The 20,053-nt window shown below is 41.7% G+C and overlaps 1 protein-coding gene across 1 annotated transcript in view; it reads left to right on the plus strand.

The window, feature by feature from the left end:
- CDH11 (cadherin 11) overlaps positions 1 to 19,430 on the plus strand; it is a 140,254-nt gene extending 120,824 nt beyond the window's left edge. Inside the window, exons 12-13 of the mRNA XM_008139873.3 lie at positions 15,555 to 15,806; positions 18,091 to 19,430. Of these exons, the coding sequence (XP_008138095.1) occupies positions 15,555 to 15,806; positions 18,091 to 18,587 (749 nt within the window). The 3' untranslated portion in view covers positions 18,588 to 19,430. The remainder of the gene's footprint in view (positions 1 to 15,554; positions 15,807 to 18,090) is intronic.
- Positions 19,431 to 20,053: the final 623 nt, after the last annotated feature.

The raw sequence follows: 20,053 nt of genomic DNA on the forward strand, positions 1-20,053 counted from the left end.
AGCAGGCTTTCAGTGCATGGACGACGCCCAATCAGCTGAGCCACACCGGTCGGGGCTGAGTTGAGCATTTAAATGCAGCCCTTCTTAATCAGGCACATCTTAAATGAGACTCTGGGGTACAACGGCCCAGGTGTTGTGGCAGAGATTCCTCTCCTGATGCCTTGATTTCTCGGTGGACATGCTCTGGACAGTCAGGGTGTGGAGGAAGTTAGAGGGAGAGATATGTATTTCAAAGGAACCGGACAAAACAATCTCTAATTCCCCTTGTAAATGATTTCCATCATTTCAAAATAGAAACATTACTTGGAGCTCTTTAATGTTATATTTCATCTGAGGTTTTTCTTGTGCTTGTTGGCTTTGGTTCATGTGCATGCGTGAGCGCCTTAAACTCCATAAAGAGAGAATTCTGCAAAGCCTGGGCTAGATAAGTGATTCTCAGCGAGGAGCACATTGCTTCCTTTTGTGAAGGTGCATCTCTCCAGAGAAGGCAGACCCTGGCAGGTAATGGACACAAATGTTCACTGAGCTAAGGGGAACAAGATGGCACACACAGCGTTTTATAATACTTTCTACGATATGTGAGCATCTTTGAGCTTCTGAGAATCCACTCTTGGAATGTTCTTAATTCCCAAATTATTTTCTGCCCATCCTGGGTTGCTACACAACTACATTGTTTCAGCCTAGGCTTATGTCAGTTTTATGATGGTAAAAACAACAACAAACAACTAAAAATTTTATCACTAGTGAGGTGATCTACATGGTTGTCCAGGAAACGCTGGTGTTCTCACATGCCTCAAATGCTACCACCTCTTTTATTGCCTGTCTTCTCTAATATCTGTGGTCAGACAACTATCTGTGTTTGTATAACCCACAATTCTCATCTGAGCTTCATTGCTGGATGTATTGCCTACATCCCCAGTTTATCCTGACACCCCCTAAAACAACAGGTGTTTTTTAGACTTCCTCGCTGTGCCAACGTCACCTCCATCATCGGCCTTGTCTTCCTTACTTTTATGTGTGCAATAATACTCGGCTGCTGTTAACTCCCTGAAACATTACAAAAGACATACTGTTCTTTGGGGGGTTATGAGTATGTCACATTGTCCCCGTGCTTCAAGGATGCCACCTGTATTTTCAAGGAGATTATGTTCCCACAGATGAGCCCACCCATTGTGTGTCCCCTTTCTTATAAGAGTCTCATCCTAGATTGGAGCCACCACTTTTGCAGGAAATTGCTACTTTTTAAGAAAAACGACTTTATTAACTATGGCCAACAGTTAATGAAAACTCCCATGTTTAGAGCTATTATGAAACCTTAAAGCAAATGCAGTCCTATAATTATCATTTAATAGAGTATCTTTCTACTAGATCCTAAAAGTAATTACATATTGAAGTAATCCAAAAGGAGGAATCACTTTCCACATCCTATTAATAGCCTACTGAGTTGCCAGATTTCTCGGCTGAGACTGTTTTCCATAGAAAACAAGCAGTAATGGTTTATATCACCCTGGGTAAAAGCATCAGTTCTTTCTCCTTGAGTGTTTACTTTCATTATGCCATGTAAATATCTGGGACTGTGTTTGCCTAAACTTGACATAAGCACAGGGCATCTTTTTAAAACCTGAATTCATGGCGGTAACATTCATTAATAAAAGTATATACATTTCAGGTATGCGATTATATAATACACCTTATGTATACTGTATTATGTGTTCACCACCCCAAGTCAAGTCCCTTTCCTCACCATTTATCGCCTCTGTCCCCTCTTCTACCTCCCCTCAACCCTCCCCTGCCCCAGTAATCACCATACTGTTTTCTACGTCTATGAGTTGTTTTTTTCTTTGCTTAATCCCTTCACCTTTTCACCCTGCCGCCACCCCGCTGTGCTCTGACAGCTGTCAGTCTGAGCTCTGTATCTATGAGTCTGTTTCTATTTTGTTTGTTAGTTTATTTTGTTCATTAGGTTCCAGATATAAGTGAAATCATATGGTAGTTGTCTTTCTTTAGAAATATAAGGGAGAAAGCCATCTTCATACACACAAATCTTTTCATTCCTTTTATCTTGCTCCATTCTACAGCCCCAGCTTCGGAGACAAGTCTGCAGGCAGACAATGGGGATAAACATTTCAGTCCCTCCTGGGCTGTTAATACCGAAAAGGGTGCTGTTTGGGCAGATGAAGAGCTGATCCGCCTAGGTTTTGAGATGCATTTACTTTGAAAATGTCAGACTCAATGGCATCTCTAAAAACACAAGAAACATGGACTGGATAAGGAATGAGCCAAGCAAAAGAAATGCTGAGACTAGCCCCTCTCATCTGTCTAGCTCTTCATGAATTTATAAAACCTTCCCATGGCCATTGTTTCACTTAATTTCTCAAACAGCCCTATGAGGTGGGCATGTTGAATATTTTCATCCTCATTTTCTAGGTGAGGCAGGGATATGGACATCAGAAGCTTCAGAGGCTCAAGTTCATGCTGCCAATGAGTGAAATAATGGAAAAGTTTGAGTAGTCGTAGGGTTCTCGCTAGTGAGCATAACACAGTGTATTACGAATATAAAGCTCATGTCTTTTCTAGTTAATTCTTTTTGCAAAACCTTTGTTTATCCTGTAGTCAAATAATAACAGTCTTCAGAAGAGGTAGAACCTGAAATTCAATTAATCAATCTAGGTTTCCAGGGAAAGTGTGAACCAAAGACAAACTTTACTTCAACTTCAGTTTTAATCATAGCCATCGTCATTGTGGTAAAATAAATTTGCAAAGAGTTTTATAATTTTCTTCTAGGGCATAATTAATGCATATTCCTTGAAGGAAAATTAGAAAATCCAAACAAATAAACATTTAAATGATAAAATAACTTGATGGTAATATAGTGTCCAGAAATAATCCTGATATTTTGTACACCCTTCCAGATTTGCCCTTGGCATATATATATATATTTTTTTTGTTTTGTTTTGTTTTTTTGTTTTTAAATATATTTTATTGATTTTTTACAGAGAGGAAGGGAGAGGGATAGAGAGTTAGAAACATCGATGAGAGAGAGACATCGATCAGCTGCCTCCTGCACACCTCCTACTGGGGATTTGCCCGCAACCAAGGTACATGCCCTTGACTGGAATCGAACCCGGGACCCCCCAGTCCGCAGGCCAACGCTCTATCCACTGAGCCAAACCGGTTTCGGCTTGGCATATATTTTGATCTTTAAACAAGGCAGTCATAAAACACACATCCAGTTTTCCCCCACTTACTTATGTCAACATCTTCTTCTAAATAGCTTCCTAATTTCCACCTTAAGAATGTCTGTTAACAGTTGACTACTGTTACGTAAGTACATTTTCTTTTTCTTTGTTTTAAATATATGTTGTTTTTATTTCAGAGGGGAAGGGAGAGGGAGAGGGAGGTAGAAACATCAGTGATGAAAGAGAATTATTAATCGGCTGCCTCCTGCACACCCCACACTGGGGATGGAGCCCACAACCCGGAAATCAAACCTTGACCTCCTGGATCATAGATCAGTGCTCAATCACTGAGCCACGCCGGGCGGACGCCTAAGTACATTTTCACATACATTTGACAAATATCTAATTATTCTTTTAGGCTAAATTCCTGGAGTGGAATGACTAGATCAAAAGTTTTTGATACTTGTTGACAAACTATATACCAGAAATATTTATAATAATCTTTAGTAACATAGGTGAGGTCCCATTTCCTCACCGTCAAGCCAACTCTAGATATTATTTTGCTAAATCATTGATAAATTGATAGGTGAAATATAATCACATTTTAAAATATCAATTTCTTCTATGATTAGTAAAGCTAGAAGTTTTAAATAAGTCTTGGTAATTTTTTTTCTTTGTAAATCTGCTATTCATGGCCTTCACCCAGTTTTGGAATTGTACATGTATTCGTTAGTCTGTACTTGATTTGTGAAGTTCTTCATCTTTTAATGCTATTGACCTTTGAGCTGTGGAACCTGTTTCATAGGTTTCCTCCATGTTTCAACGCCCTTCTGATTCTAATCATGCTGTGTTCTCAAGTATAAATGGTGCACTTTTTATATCATTTTTTCTCTGTTTAATATTATCCTTAGCAAGACTTTCCTTATCCCAAATGGATATCAACATTCGCCTATTTTTCCCTTCTTATCCATCATGCTCCCCGTTTCCAGCGTTTATTCATATGAAATAGACAATCTCTAATTGTTGCCCATTTCCTAAATATCATTTAAGAAATAATCTGTTATTTCTTAAAGGCTTTGTAATACCATCTTTATCATCATCTCTGATTTTGGGGGGCTTTCAATTCTTCGCATTCTCTCCACTTAACTCTAGTGCTGGTATTGTATTTCTCTTTAATGGTTGCATACACATATATGTTAAAATCTGATGTATATGTTCTCCATATTATTTTTATTTTAGTACTCTTTCTTAAGTTTTGGTTTCCTTGTTCCTGTAAATATAATGTAGAATTAACGTTAAGGTGCCTAAAAAGTACATTTGTGAATTTTATTGAGTTTATCTTAAATTTAAGAACTAAATATTTAAAAGCATTCTTCCATTCTAGAGGCATGGTCTGACTTTCCATTGAATCAGTTCTTTCTTCATTTCCATCAGGGATGTTTTGTAGCTTCCTTCATTTTGTTCTACACATTTCTTATTATGTGTATGGCTAGCTACTTTACATTTGGATACTGTTGTGAAGTGGATTTTTAACTTATGTTTTTCAAGTGACTACTTTTAGTACAAACTGCAGCTATTTTAATTAGGTCATTGTTCTAAAGTGATACAACTTTTCTGCTGATTTCTATGGGTTTCCTAAGGAGACACCAGTGTAAAAATTTAATGAGAATTTGCTTCATTCTTTTTTAGTATTTGGTTATTTTTTGTCTAATTGGATAAATGTGTACTTTTACAATATGTGTTCAATAATAGCAATAATAATGGATATTCTCACTTTACTTGCTACTTAAATAGGAATATTAGTTCTAGAGTTTCACCATTTATAGTTAATATGTGTGTTTTAAGGGAATTTCCTTTCCATTATTTTATTAAGAAATGAATGCCCAATTTTTATCACAACTTTGGATTCTAACAATAAGATAGTTTGAATTTGTCTTTTGACCTAATGATTGGATAATCTAATTGAATGGGAACATCCTAATATTGAAGTTAATATTTTTAATTTCTAAACCTCTTGTTTTAAACAATGATCATTTGATAAAGTAGAGAGGAAGGAGCAAGGGTTAGAGATTAAACATCTGTCTTAACATTTTATCTCTAGAAGGGGATCAGTCTTAATATTAATACATGAATATTTAGCACATAATTAATCTCATTTTAAGAACTGTCAATTATTACAGCACATCTAATTCATGGGCTGAGCTGCTATTTTGAGAGACAGAGGCCCTAGAATACAGAAAGCTGGCATAATTGGACCACATCCCAGGTTCCCAGGACCCCGGGGCTGAGTGCTGCCCAATACAAAATAGATATATTTCAACTAACATTGAAGGCCTGTCAGACCATGGTGTTACTTGGCTACTAAAACACTGATTATTGATTTGAGCAGTAAGGGGCAATTTTAGGAGCTTCCAATAAGTTTCTATTATAATAACAAGAATACTCTTAGGACTTTCAAGTCAACAAATTGAAAGTGTAACCCTTTAGACAACTTGAAACACCTTCCCTGTCTCATTTGACCTACTCCGCCCTTGATGGCTCTTCCACATTTAGTGCCACTGTGACTTCCATGAAAAGCTGGGTGTTCCCCTGTTCTTCTATAGCAATCTCTTCTTTCCGTCCCTCCATAATCATGGAAAAATGAGTTGTTCTCTTGTACTGTGGCCTGGAAGTGTCCAGGGCGTTCTCAAAGCCCTTGGGGCTAAGTTAGTTATATTGTGAAAGTTCAGCTAATTTTGATAATGGCTATGAAGGACCTGTGCACAGAGGAGCCTGCCGGTCATGGTGGCCCCCAAACAGGCCTGGCTGACTCCAGTCTTGCCACCACTTAAACAAGCCCTTACTAATAGACATACCTGAAAATGCCGCTCCAATTAAAATTCCTCTCTGGCTCTCCATTTCCTATGCATTTTTAAAACAACTTTAAGCTGAAACCGGTTTGGCTCAGTGATAGAGCGTCAGCCTGCGGACTGAAAGGTCCCAGGTTCGATTCTGGTTAAGGGCATGTACCTTGGTTGCGGGCACATCCCCAGTAGGGGGTGTGCAGGAGGCAGCTGATCGATGTTTCTCTCTCATTGATGTTTCTAACTCTCTATCCCGCTCCCTTCCTCTCTGTAAAAAAATCAGTAAAATATATTTTAAAAAAATAAAACAACTTTAATATATATTGATTGATTTCAGAGAGGAATGTAGATGGGGAGAGAGAAACATCAATGATGAGAGAGAATCATTGATAGACTGCTTCCTGCACATCCCCTACCTGGAGATCAAGCCCACAACGCAGGCATGTGCCCTGACTGAGAATCAAACCGAAACCTCCTGGTTTATAGGTCGACGCTCAACCACTCAGACACACTGACCAGCCATCTCCTATGGATTTAACTGGCACTTTATAGCAAAGAATTATGTGATCTCCCTCCATCCATATAAACTTGGCCTTTGTCTCTTTTCTCTTGCTACCTTGAACCTTAAGCTCCGGAAACTTCAGACCACCTGTACTCTCCCCAATACGCCGCACTCTCACCCATCTGTGCTTTGCTCTGTGGGAATGTGCTCCTCTGCCTATTCCTCTTCCATGTCTCACTGTCAACGAAGTCTCTTCTAGGTGTCCCCAACCCCAGCCCATCTTAGAGGCTTCCTCCTCTGTGCTCCTTAGTTTTCTTACCACCCTGCATTCTAAGCAATTATTTCCATGCCTGTTTCCCACTAGACTATGAGCTCAGTGGGGGCATCATCCCAACATTAAGAAAAGTGAGTTGACCAAATGCAAGAGTTAAAATCAAAGAGCGGATGGAATAATACCATGTCATGTGCTTTGGAAATTTCAAAGATTAGTTACTATTATGAAAGAAATGATTATGTCATGATATAAGCCTCAGGCTGAAAAAGACAACCCATCTTTTGATGTTGGAATGTTCCAAAGGAGTCGATGTCACATCACCCACCCCTCCACCCATGCATTATTGATAATTCCATAAAGTTACCCTGGATATCCAGGGCTTGGGTACAGCGAGAGATGACCTTCACATGAAAGTATTTGGCAAGAATCATATCTAAGATGGGCCAGTTGCAGGTCGAATGAGCTCTGATACGTGATACATTCAAAGTTTCATTTGAACTTCAAAAACACAAACGTAACAAAAAGTTTGCATGACAAACAGATTTGGCTGAGTAAGGAAGACAGCCAAGATTCACCCTGATTGGATCAATTGGCAAGCATCTTTTCCTTTTCTTTCCCTTTTACTATTTTTTGTCTAAACTAAGTACATTTCTTTTTTTATGAGCAGCACCAAATAACATTCAAATATGCCTCTGGTTTTTCACTTTCACTATTTGAAGATACCCAAGCAGATTTCTGTGGAACTTTTTCCCCCCTTTAATTGCTTTTGGCAGATCAGAATGGCAGATGTCTTTTAATGCCCTGCCATTTTCACTATGTAAATAATTATGTTCCTTTCCTGCCTGAAATTCATTGCTGCAGTATGTCCAACGCAGAGCACAGTTTATCTGGGAACCCGCCCCTCCCCATCCAGACGAAAAAAAGCCATAGTTCTCCTTGATGGATCCCACACGTTATGCATTCAAGGCTTCCTCCTGTCACTGACTTAACTAACTCCTGGGATTTCTCAGCTCACTAAAAGATCATAAATGTTTATATCCCACTGAATTCTTTAGAGGTTTTGAACCAAGAAACAGTTAGGTGGTATATTTCTTTCTCCTTCCCCATCACCAAGGAGAAAATGATCCCAAACAGAAGTGGAAGGGGAGTTGATTCTAAGGGATGTGATAAATTATAACAATGAAAGATCTATTGTAACAATGAACAAACAGTTCACAGCACTTAGATATCTTATCCACACACACACATAAGCAATTATTCCTACAATGCTGTTTATTGTATATCATAGGTTGCCCCTCCCTCTGTTTTAAAGTGATAATGAAAAGATCATGATCATCTCTCCCCAGTGGAGTGCAGACCCTTGATTTAGTGGGGAGATATTACAGCCTTCAGTCTTGGGTTAAACACTTTTTTTTTTTTCATGAGCACATTGAAACTAGCTTCTTCTAGAATTTACCTCATGGCAGCATTTGCTTCATTGCAAAATATTGAGAAAATGGTAGATTTCTTTTTGCCTCTTGCATGTTGGGGTGTGTGTGTGTGTGTGTGTGTGTGTGTGTGTGTGTGTTTCAGGAAATGCTGTGGGAATAGGTGTTAAATGTGGGTCTCTCTGCCATACAATTCTTAGGTTTCTAGGAGCCACTCTTTTCTTTTTCTGGGACCTGAGTCTACCTGGATCTTCCCAAAGGCTATGAGGGGGGTCCAAATAATTATATAACCATATTGGGGACATTTGGTAAAAAAAAAAAAAAAGAACCAATGTAATTGACATGCTATGGTGTCAGGATTCTAAGGATGGCTGTGTGCTAACAAAAATACAGGGACACCTAGAGGAGTTTGACTCCTAGTTTTGTGTTTTCCATGTGATTGTGAGTAATTGCTTCCCTCTTTGTTTCTCAATTTCCTTTCCTATAAATAAGGGTAATTATATTTTCTGCACACAGTTTCAAGAATTCTTTGCGGAAAGGTGTGCAGAAATAACGAGGAATAGATTTGCACATATTAGCAGCTCAATAAATGTTGCCTAGCTGAATCTGACTCAACATAAACAATAGAAAAGAATAACGAGATAAACAATGAAGCTATTTAGCAGGAACACAATCCACAGTATAGACATAGGCAGTGTTGATCAGGTTGGGTTCAGAAGTGAAGAGGGAGGAGGTGGAGACTGGAATGAACTGCAGGCTAAGGAATCGGTAAGATCTGACTATGGAAGAGCCATATTGATGCTGAGATGTGGGGGAAGGAATATAATCCAGCTATTCATTCTGTCAGCACTCAGAACACCGCTAAATGGGCCAAGATCAGCAAGTAAGGCCCCTGCCCTCAGGGAGATTACTGTCTCATGAAGAGGATAGACATTCAAACAATCGCTATAGACTGAAATGTGCAATTATGTGCATTGACTACAGGTGGGGAGAGAGTTCATATGGTGTTCAGAAAGGAAAGGAAGTAAACATATATGCCCAAGCTATTATGCTCATCTTTAAGCATTAGTAACATCAAATATAAATAACTCAAACTTTAAAAATATCATTTGAAATATCTATTATTTCAGTTCCTCAGAATGAAGATGGCAAATACTGGCATCAAAAATTAAAAGTGATTTTTCAAAAATCCCAACCCTGAGTATTAAAAAAAATCTAAAAATCCACCCATGTCTTATGCCATTGCTTAGCATGCATACTTCCAACATTATTAAAGCTTAAAACTCCACTAAGACTTTGGACACACACTACGTATGTATTTCACATGTGTGCTTATGCATGTATTTCCCATCATGTCGATAGTGCTATTGCCATGTTCATAGGGAAAGTAGAGAGGGCCCAGAGGAGAGAGATCAAATAATGATTATTCTGCTGGTGACTGCACAACTCGCTGCCTTTAGGGTGTGGGAGCTTTTATGTGGTACATAGATCTACTGTGTCTCTTGAGGTTTGAGCAGAAAGGGTAGAGGAGGTAGATTTGGGTCCGAAGTGAACAAAGTAAGAGCAAGACTTGGCCTAGGTTCTTCAGGTCTTTAAGTGTCTCAAAACAAGGGCCCCAAGACTGCTGTCCCCAGGGCCTTTCTCACAGGCTACAGTGTCTCTGATCAGGTCAGGCCATGGGGAAGCTTTATCCTGGCAGAGAAGGACAGAGGAGAGGTGGTAAGATGGTGAGAAAGAGCATCTTATGAGCTTTAGGGAAGCTTGCCGGCCCTGGATCAAGCCACTCTCATGACACCAGGGCAAGAGCAGAATGCACTAATCCTTTGTAGCAGCCCTTCCTCTTTTCAAGTTGTTAATACGCAGGGGCTGTGCCCACACATTGCCATTTTGCTCTGCTCCCTGGTTTTTGGTTTTGTTGTTGGTGTTGGTTGGTGTGTGTGTGTTGTGTGTGTGTGTGTGTGTGTGTGTGTGTGTGTGTGTGTGTCTAATACAAGAGTGGTAACCAATCAAGGACTATTTCCCCATCATAATTTTCCTTATTTATTTTTTAAAAATTTGCTGATGAAATGATGAGTTTTAATAACCAGTGACATCAACAAAAGTTGAAGACATTGCCTTAAAAAGTTTGTGGATTATGGAAACCATCTTGCCGATGACTATCAAGAGTCACATCCTATGAACCAGATATTTTAACAAAAAGTCATATCCAATGAACCAGTAATCATAAGACATTCATCTCAGAAAATAGTCTGAAATTTGAAACCATTAGGTAAAAAAATATATATTATATCAACATTATACATGAGTTGAAAAACACGGCATGCAGTGTAAGAACCCAGGAGTAAATTATAGATAAATTAATCATATTTTTTGGAAATTTTAATAACATTGGGAAATTCTTAAGAAAGGCAGAGGAGAAAAACCATGAAACTAATGTCCTGCTTTTTTTTAACTTAGCATATCACCAAAATGTCCCAGGTTATTCAAGTATAGTTCCTCCCCTCCTTTTTTTATGTTAATCCTTACCAGAGGATATTTTTTCCATTGATTTTATTTATTAGAGTGGAAGGGGGAGTGGGAAGGAGAGAGAGAAAGAGAGAGAGAGAGAGAGAGAGAGAGAGAGAGAGAGGTGAGAAAGACACATCAATTGAGACACATTGATTGGTTGCCTTTCTCACCTGGGATCAAACCTGCAACCCAGGTACTTGCTCTTGACCAGAAATTGAACCTGTGACCCTTTGGTCCTCAGGCCAACACTCTAACCTCTTGCCACATGGGCCAGAACTATATTTTCCCTTTTTAATGTCAATTGTATGTATCGCTCCATTGGGCCACATTGTCTTCATAACCATTATAATTGCATCCCCGTTATTATCAGGAACCTTTACCTTGTGTTAGTGTAATGACAGAGTGCACAGGCAAAACCAGCATATGATTAGCAGTCCAGGTTGTAGACATAACATTTTGAATCTTGAATTTATTTCCCATTAATAGAACACTATAACTTGTGCATGACATCTACTAGTAATTAATGGTCTGTTTGCAAGTTTTTGCCTAAGTTGGGGGATAAAATGGAACTGGTTATGTGCTTGTAGCCAAGGGTGAGGACATTGGGTGTCAAGATGAAAAAGTGCGGTGCTTGAGAAGCATTCTCTTACCTTGGGAATATGCTGCCCAGGACTGAAGAGCGCAGAAGGTTTCCTTACCTGATGACGAGCCTTCTATGTAGGCAGTGAGTTGCTTTCCAAGCTGACATTTCCAGGAATTCACTTTCCTTTCTTTGCCAATAAACCTCTCTTCCTCATTAGTCTACTGCAAAAAGGAGAGATTCGAGAAAAGGATTAATATTTACTGCACATCTCCAACAGTCAGGCACCGTGCTAAATACTTTTGTGAATGTAATCAAATTTAACCCTAAATTTATTACTTTCTTAGATGAGACTATAGAAATTCAAGGCATTTACTTAGTATGTCTAAAGCAAAGCAATTAATTTGTAGATGACTTACGATTCAAACCCAGGTCTGTTGGACCCTAAATACTAAGAAATTTGCTCTTTGGAAACTTTATAAAGGAGAAGGCCCTAAGAAATCTCTTGGTGGAAATTTAAAACTAAATACATTTGACTTTTTTGGCCTCGTTTTATTAAATATGGAGTTAATTTGACATGTCCATGAAAATGTGTCATCATGGAACCTCTTGTTTTCCCTTGGGTCACCCAGAAAGCTTGGAAACATGTATGTCCCAAGTGAGGGGACCCTCTTAAATACAGATTGAGAATGGCTGGCTCATTAAAATAATTTAGATGAAAGAGAATCTGTTGCCAAACCTAAAATGCAAGGTTGATTTCCAGAATAGGGGTTCTGTTATTATTGTTAGTGCGTTTCTTTTTCCATTTATTTTCTAGATTTGTTTTTCACGAAGTGTCTGCCCATTGAGGGAAAGATCAGTGGCCAGAGTGGACCACAAGAAAGACTCTCACAGGCCGCAGCACTGAATCCTCTGGAATGTCCCTCCCAAAAGAAAGCACATCCTTCCATTGGTGCTTGGGCCACTTGGATCTAGAGGGGGACTATTTTATCTGCTCAAGCCACATGGAGCACCTAGGTGACCAGCCAGGCTGGTGGAACACGTTTCCTGACCCACATTCACCCTTCCCCGGGTCTCCAGCTCTGGAAGATCTCGGTACTGGGTGTTATTTTTTCTGGTAGGACCCCTGAGCCCTCTGGAAGCACAACATGGAGGACAACCACTGACTTTTATGACATGATTTGGTTCCAATGACAATCCCATGCTTAAGGCATGCTTGATCTCAACCAGAGTCCTCATTTTTTAAATATGTTTTTATTGATTTCAGAGAGGAAAGGAGAGAGAGAGAGAGAGAGAGAGAGAGAGAGAGAGAGAGAGAGAGAGAGAGCATCAATGATGAGAGAGAATCACTGATCAGCTGCTTCCTGCACTCTCCTTACAGGGGAGTGAGCCCCCAACCCAGGCATATGCCCTAACTGGGAATTGAACCATGACCTCCTGGTACATAAGTCGACACTCAACCACTGAGTCACACCAGCCAGGCAAGGGTCCTCGTTTTAAAGATGAACAAGGGAGGCTCTAGATGGGACAAAGGACTTCTTCTAAAGTGTATAATTAGCACATGCCCAAGAAGAGAGCCTCAGCCCATTTATTTCCCACCTCTAGAGCTAATCTTAACATTCATATGTCAAACATGTTTGACTAGAAGAGATTAAACAAGAGTTCTCGAGATTCTACTGATCTGTCCCTCAGAGATTTAAATGCTCCAGTCAGCTGGGTACTTTGATGAGCTTCTGTGCCATCGTTTCAGTGAGCCTGAGAGGGCTCAGCTGTTCACAGTAAAAAGCGTCTTGAATTCACACGCTGGTGTCCTGCTCAGATCCCTGGTTCCCATTAGTGTTTGATTTTCATTTACTTTCATGTGGAAGCCGGCCTGCTGGGATCCAGAGGGACAGTCTTGCATGGATGGCACACTGAAGAACAGATTTTAAATCACGGATTCCACAGGTTTAAAGCGCCAAAAACACTCAGCTCACAATGTCTCCAAACCAGCACCATGGCTAACAGGGTGGGACCCCATAGATAAACACTGGGGATGTCACCCATATCGGAGAGGTACCTTTAACCAGACAATTTTACTATGGTGCTTTCCTTCTTAAATTTTTAATTTTCCTTTTTATTCATGATGTTGTTAGTGACATTTCAGATCATTAATATGGGGGTAGATATTGTAACTTAATTTGCAAAAGTCTTACTGAACTCCAAAGAATTTATGAGAAGGAAAAAAATAATATATTTTGAAATAATTTATTATAGATATATAAATGCTTTTCTAATTGTTAAGCACAGAATAGTGGTGTACCCTAGAGTAAATGTGTCAAAATTGTCAGGAAACTGGGTTTACAGTTAACATTTTATTTGACCTGTTTATGTTAACTTTTTCATGATTTTCCACAGTATATATAATTTTTTTCTCCAGAGATAAGAGTCATGGATGTCAATCACACAAAATTCAGAAACTATAGAGATGAGGGCTAGCTCTTCGGGCCTGCCTTGATTGAGATGTTGGCAGCGAAGGGCAGAGACCTGTCATGACAAGGCTTGCCAACAGCTGAGCACATATCTTACCTTCTGCGCTACCTCGAGTATCTGCTCATCCCTAAATGTGTATTTTCTCTCACCGAGAACATGTTACATTTCCTTTCACCTAAAATATATCAAAGCGATTTTGAGATTCTAAGGTATTTTTTCCTATGACAAGAGCTAATTCATAGCACTGTCAATCCATTGAGACCCTGCTAGCTGCTAGCTATTGGGCCATTGTGTCGGTGATGATATTCATGTTGCTATAAATTTCTGATTCTTAACTCACAAATGGAGGCAGGCCACACAGAGGAGCTGTGTGTGTGTGTGTGTGTGTGTGTGTGTGTGTGTGTGTGTGTGTGTGTGTGTGTATAATTTGATGGAGCATATTCCAAACTTCAACTGTCTTATCATACCAGTATCCTTCCCCCCGCACCCCAGCATACAACCTGGGAAACATATTTTTGGGGTGTAGAGAGATGCAGAGAAAATGATGAGGTAGCATTTGGGGCATAGGTTACAAAAGATTGAGAAACACGTAAAAGCTCACATCTGGAATTTGGGTCAATCCTTTCCCAGAATGGTTACATCATTTGTTCAACAAAGATTGATTGAATGTCTGCTGTGTGTCCAGCACTGGGGAGGCTGCGGTGAATCAGATAAAATCCCCTATTCTCCCAGAAGGTCATAGTCTATGAGATGTCAAATAATGACAGAGCAGCGGGATACCAATTTTTGCAGGAATACACAGTGTTATGGGTCACAAAGGAGCTGAGGGGAAAGGTCTAGAAAGGCCTCCCCGAAGAGATGACTTTGGGATTCAATTTGGAGGCCTGAGGCGTCCATCTGCCTGGGTCAAAGGAATGGCTGGAGGGTTGAGGGGGGAGCATTAGAGCAGCAAAGAGACCAGGAGGCCAAGGAAGAGTGCTGTGCCTGGGGGCAGTGACCTCAGCATGCCAGCATGCCAGGCTGATCGGACCGGTGGGAAGGGGCTGGCTGGATGTGAGCCTGGAAGGCAGGACCAGGTCCAGATTCAGGCACTTTCTGGTGGCTGACTGTGTCCATGCGGGCTGTGCTGTGTGGGCAGCAGCGAAAACCTGGAATCGTTTTAAGCAGGAGGGGTGGCATGTTCAATTGGGTGCCTGATGGTGCTTGACTTTCAAAGAAACTATAACCCTGCTGCTGGGTTTTATAAAGTATTTCCTCTTACCAAAGATATTTTCCTTTAGGACTCATGATTGAGTTCATAGTTTGGGCAAGGTTGGAGAGTGGACAGGGAATCTCTGAGAAACAAACAAAGAAACACACAAAAACTGGCCAAAGGCTTGTCATGAAGTAGGAAAAGTGCAAAGAAGGGTTTTTTTGTTTGTTTTGTTTTGTTTTCATACTCGCTTAAGTATTTATTTACATCCTGCACTAACATAGACTATGTGGTAGAAGCCCACACTTGCTTGTATTTGAGGAAAAGACCCAACTAAAAAAGGGTGTGGTTATCTTGCCAATGAAAGAGCCCAGTTCTGAGTTTTGTTCCAAAACTGCAGAGGTTATACTGTGCTCCTATCACAGCAAATGACTGCAGCGTCTCGAGACACCTAGACTGCAGAACAGGAGGGGAAGACTGTTAACCTTGGACATGAGAGGATCACCCTCCAATCCTACAGGCTGTGATGCAAATGGTCTGGTTCTGAGAGCTCACCCTGTCTCCCCTCTTCCCACAGATAACACCGCGGGGGTGTATGCCCGGCGCGGGGGCTTCAGTCGGCAGAAGCAGGATCTGTACCTCCTTCCCATCGTGATCAGCGATGGTGGCATCCCTCCCATGAGTAGCACCAACACCCTCACCATCAGGGTCTGTGGGTGCGACGTGAATGGGGCGCTGCTCTCCTGCAACGCCGAGGCCTACATCCTGAACGCCGGCCTGAGCACGGGTGCGCTCATCGCCATCCTGGCCTGCATCGTCATTCTCCTGGGTAAGGGCTCCCCTGGCACCTGCAGGGAGGGCCTTCCTAGATGCCCGTCCTTGAAACACAGATATTTCTGAGGCCAGACTGGCTGCTAGAACTAGGCTGTGCGCTGTGGGTGAAATCTGAGACAGAGGCAGTTCCTGCTCCTGCATTTTATGGAATGGTGTGTGTGTGGGCAGGGGGAGAGGGGACAGGGAGGCAAATTAACCAGCAGCTAGAGCAGGTTTGGGGGAAGGCTGATAAGCAACTTGCCAGGCACCCCAGGACTGAATAGTAGAAGCCACCTGGGGGTGCCATGGGGTCACCAGAGAAGGTTTTGCGGGAAAGGAATCTGAACAGAGACCTTGTATATGAGCAACGCTTTGCCACACATGAGGAAGGAGAATGATTAGAGGCAGAAAGAATAATCATGAGGCAAATGACAGTGTGTGAAGGACTCTCGAGGAACTGGAGGAAAGTTGAAGGTCCCCTGCCGGAAACTGGGTCTTGACTCCCCCTCTAATTAGCATTTGCAATATCTGGGGTTATGCCTGGGCTTAAGGGGACCCTGAGAACTCTTTCTGCACTGACAAACTGGGCTAGGGACCCCTCTTCTGCTCTTTCCTCCCATCTGTGGTTTCCTCTGTGATAACAGGCATGTACTGAGGCTCATAACATCCACCATGGCTGGGCCTCAGGAAGAGTAGATCAGTTCCCCCAGCTTCTCAGAACCTATAAGTGACAAAAGTTAAGATTCAAATGCAAGTATGTCTGACACCAAGTTTATGCTTTTTTCACGATGTGTAGTTCGCTGCTGAATGAATGAATGGGGTTCAGTTACATAGGGGAGAACCAGTGAGCTCAGTTCCACAGAGAGTTCCTGACGATTGTCTGGGTACCAGGCCCCATGTCTGGCCCTGGGGGGGATGGGTTGAAGAGAAGACCTAGACAAGATCTCAGTGATGGATAAGTTCATCGTCTATGGAGGAAAATACACCTGATCAGATAACTACAGAGGCACATAGGGCGGTGAACCAAAGATGGTGGGGGCACAAGAATAGAAAGTGCCTGACTTTGACTGGGAAGGTCAAAAGGTCAGAGGCATCTTACTGGTCAGGTCCTAAAAGAGTTTCCCAGTGGGTGAAAGAGGCTGGGATGGATGGCTATTGCAAGCAGGACACAAAAGAGTGCTAAGAAATTCACAGGATACCTGGGGAGCCAGGGCTGTGTACCACCTGATAAGGATTATGATGATGGTGGGAACGGGAGCAGGTCGGTGCAAGAAGCAGGTGCTAAGAGCTCGATCTGGTGCCAGGAAAGGTTTCCAGGATGAAGGATAAGACAATCAGCCAAGCATAGCGAGTGAGAGGAAGTGGTCTGGGCAAAAGTGTTGTCAAGAACAAGGCAGAGAGGAAGGACACTGCTTGATGAGCTGCTGGGGGCCGGGTACGGTCTGGGCAGGTGCAAGCACTCAACCCTGCATCTCAGTGATGGGGGTTTGGGGGGCTCTCAGACCGCCTGCCACATTCAGACACAAACATCTTCTCCAGTGTTGCTGAGTGTGGGGGAGTGTCCTAATGGAACAGTGGAGAAGCCCCCTGGGAGGAGGTGAGAGATAAAGCGTGAACCTTGCCTGAACTTCCCCTGGAAGCAGCTCTGCCCACTCGCCCATGTTGCCTGAGCTTAGTGGGATCCCTTCCTTCACCTGGAGTTCAAGATGATGCTCTTTTCCTCCATTCAATCAACTAAGAGAAGCTTTGTCTCTCGGGGTCTTTATAAACGTTCCCTCCTCTGTACGGTGGTTTGAAGATAGAGCACCATTTCTCATGAAGAGGGAGTAGGTCCAGGCTGACCCCTCCCCCGGAGCTCTGGGTGGGAGCAGGGCATCGCCTCCCATACAAAGGGAGGCCTGAGCCCTGTGAGCAGACACGTCCGTAACCTAGAGAGGCAGCTGCCTCCCTTTGCCAAAAGGAACTGGCCTCAGCCATGTTTAAGAGGCTGCAGATCACATATTTTAGAACGCTCCCAATTCTTAGGAAGATGACTTCCAAGTAGTGACTGACTCATTTGTAAAAAGCTCAAAATAGCTCCAGCGTGCCGGTTTGTTTGGATATCGTATTGTCCTGGCAGCGTTCTGCAGAGGGAGAGCGGGTGGAGGGCACGTAGCACGTCTGTGGGGGTTCTAGGTAAAGCTCTCCTTTCACAGACGGGTTCCCAGTTCTGTGCTTTGCGGGAAGCAGCGTTCCCCTGGGCAGGGAACCCAGGAATACTGGGCTGCACCTGTTCTCACTTGCCTTCTCCTCCCTTGTAGTCATCGTGGTGTTGTTTGTGACCCTGAGGAGGCAGAAGAAAGAGCCGCTCATTGTCTTTGAAGAAGAAGATGTCCGAGAGAACATCATCACCTACGACGACGAAGGGGGCGGGGAGGAAGACACGGAGGCCTTTGATATCGCCACCCTCCAGAATCCCGATGGCATCAACGGGTTTATCCCGCGCAAAGACATCAAGCCCGAGTACCAGTACATGCCTAGACCTGGGCTCCGGCCAGCGCCCAACAGCGTGGATGTTGATGACTTCATCAACACGAGAATACAGGAGGCGGACAATGACCCCACTGCCCCTCCCTATGACTCCATCCAAATCTACGGCTACGAAGGCCGGGGCTCGGTGGCCGGGTCCCTGAGCTCCCTGGAGTCGGCCACCACAGATTCAGACTTGGACTATGACTACCTACAGAACTGGGGACCTCGTTTTAAGAAACTAGCGGACTTGTACGGTTCCAAAGACACTTTTGATGACGACTCTTAACAATAACGATACAAATTTGGCCTTAAAAACTGTGTCTGGCGTTCTGGAGAACCTAGGAGATATGGAAACAGGTATTTTTTTAAATCAAGGAAAGGCTCATTTGAAACTTAGAAACATTTTACAGAGAGGATACGTTTAATAAAGCCGAAAGGACATCAAAGTGGTAAATACTGTGAAGTACCTTTTCTCACACACACAAAAAAGGCAAAGGTTGAAGTTGTTTATCAGCTTTGCTGGAGGGAAACCACTTGGCGTACGGAATATTTAAGCGAAGGAGAAACCTAACGGTGAACTTGCAATGAAGGGGAATCGTGTATGTGTTATGAACATCTAAGTCCTTCTTTCTTCTTTTTCTTCCTTTTTTTTTTTTTATTTGTCAAAGAAGCTTCCACAAAATTAGAAAGGACAACAGTTCTGAGCTGTAATTTCGCCTTAAACTATGGACACTCTATACGTAGTGCATTTTTAAACTTGAAATATATACTATTCAGCCAGCTTAAACCCATACAATGTATGTACAATACAATGTACAATTATGTCTCTTGAGCATCAACCTTGTTACTGCTGATTCTTGTAAATCTTTTTGCTTCTACTTTCATCTTAAACTAATACGTGCCAGATATAACTGTCTTGTTTCAGTGAGAGGCGCCCTATTTCTATGTCATTTTTAATGTATCTATTTGTACAATTTTAAAGTTCTTATTTTTAGTATACATACAAATATCAGTATTCTGACATGTAAGAAATGTTACGGCATCACACTTATATTTTATGAACATTGTACTGTTGCTTTAATATGAGCTTCAATATAAGAAGCAACCTTTGAAATAAAAAAAGATTCTTTTTTAATTCTGGGTTTGATTCTTAACATTGGAAAAATTAAGTATTTCTAATGACCCCTTTATATTTCTAATTCAAGATATTGTGATCTTTGAATAACCCTATTTATGATCTGTTCGAGTCCACTGCTTTTACTGTTTATTTAAAATCAAATGTGTTTTGCAAATATGTTTTCGGATAAGATTCTGTAACATCGTGCATAGCTTTGTTTGTACAATCTCAGTGTTAGCTTCCTGGCTTCTCTTCGCACACATCTTCTGAAAAAGGAGGATGCTAAAGATCTAGGTCAGTGTATGACTTTGCAATACTTGTTAAATCATATGCATTTATCTTGTGTATCAGTAATTCGGTAGTTCCAAGAGATGAATCTGTGAGAAGAAATGAGATGATCACAACTCTAAAGTTCAAGATGTAGATTTTTAAAATATATATATATTTTTATTGATTTCAGAGAGGAAGAGAGAGGGAGAGATGGAAACATCAATGAGAGAGAATCATTGATCGGTTGCCTCCTGCATGCTCCCTACTGGGGATCAAGTCCGCAAACTGGTCATATGCCTGACAGGGAATCGAACCTTGACCTCTTGGTTCTTAGGTTGACTCTCAACCACTGAGCCACACTGGCC

This window comes from Eptesicus fuscus, chromosome 21 (genome assembly GCF_027574615.1).
Source record: "Eptesicus fuscus isolate TK198812 chromosome 21, DD_ASM_mEF_20220401, whole genome shotgun sequence".
In the NCBI taxonomy this organism is placed as follows: Eukaryota; Metazoa; Chordata; class Mammalia; order Chiroptera; family Vespertilionidae; genus Eptesicus; species Eptesicus fuscus.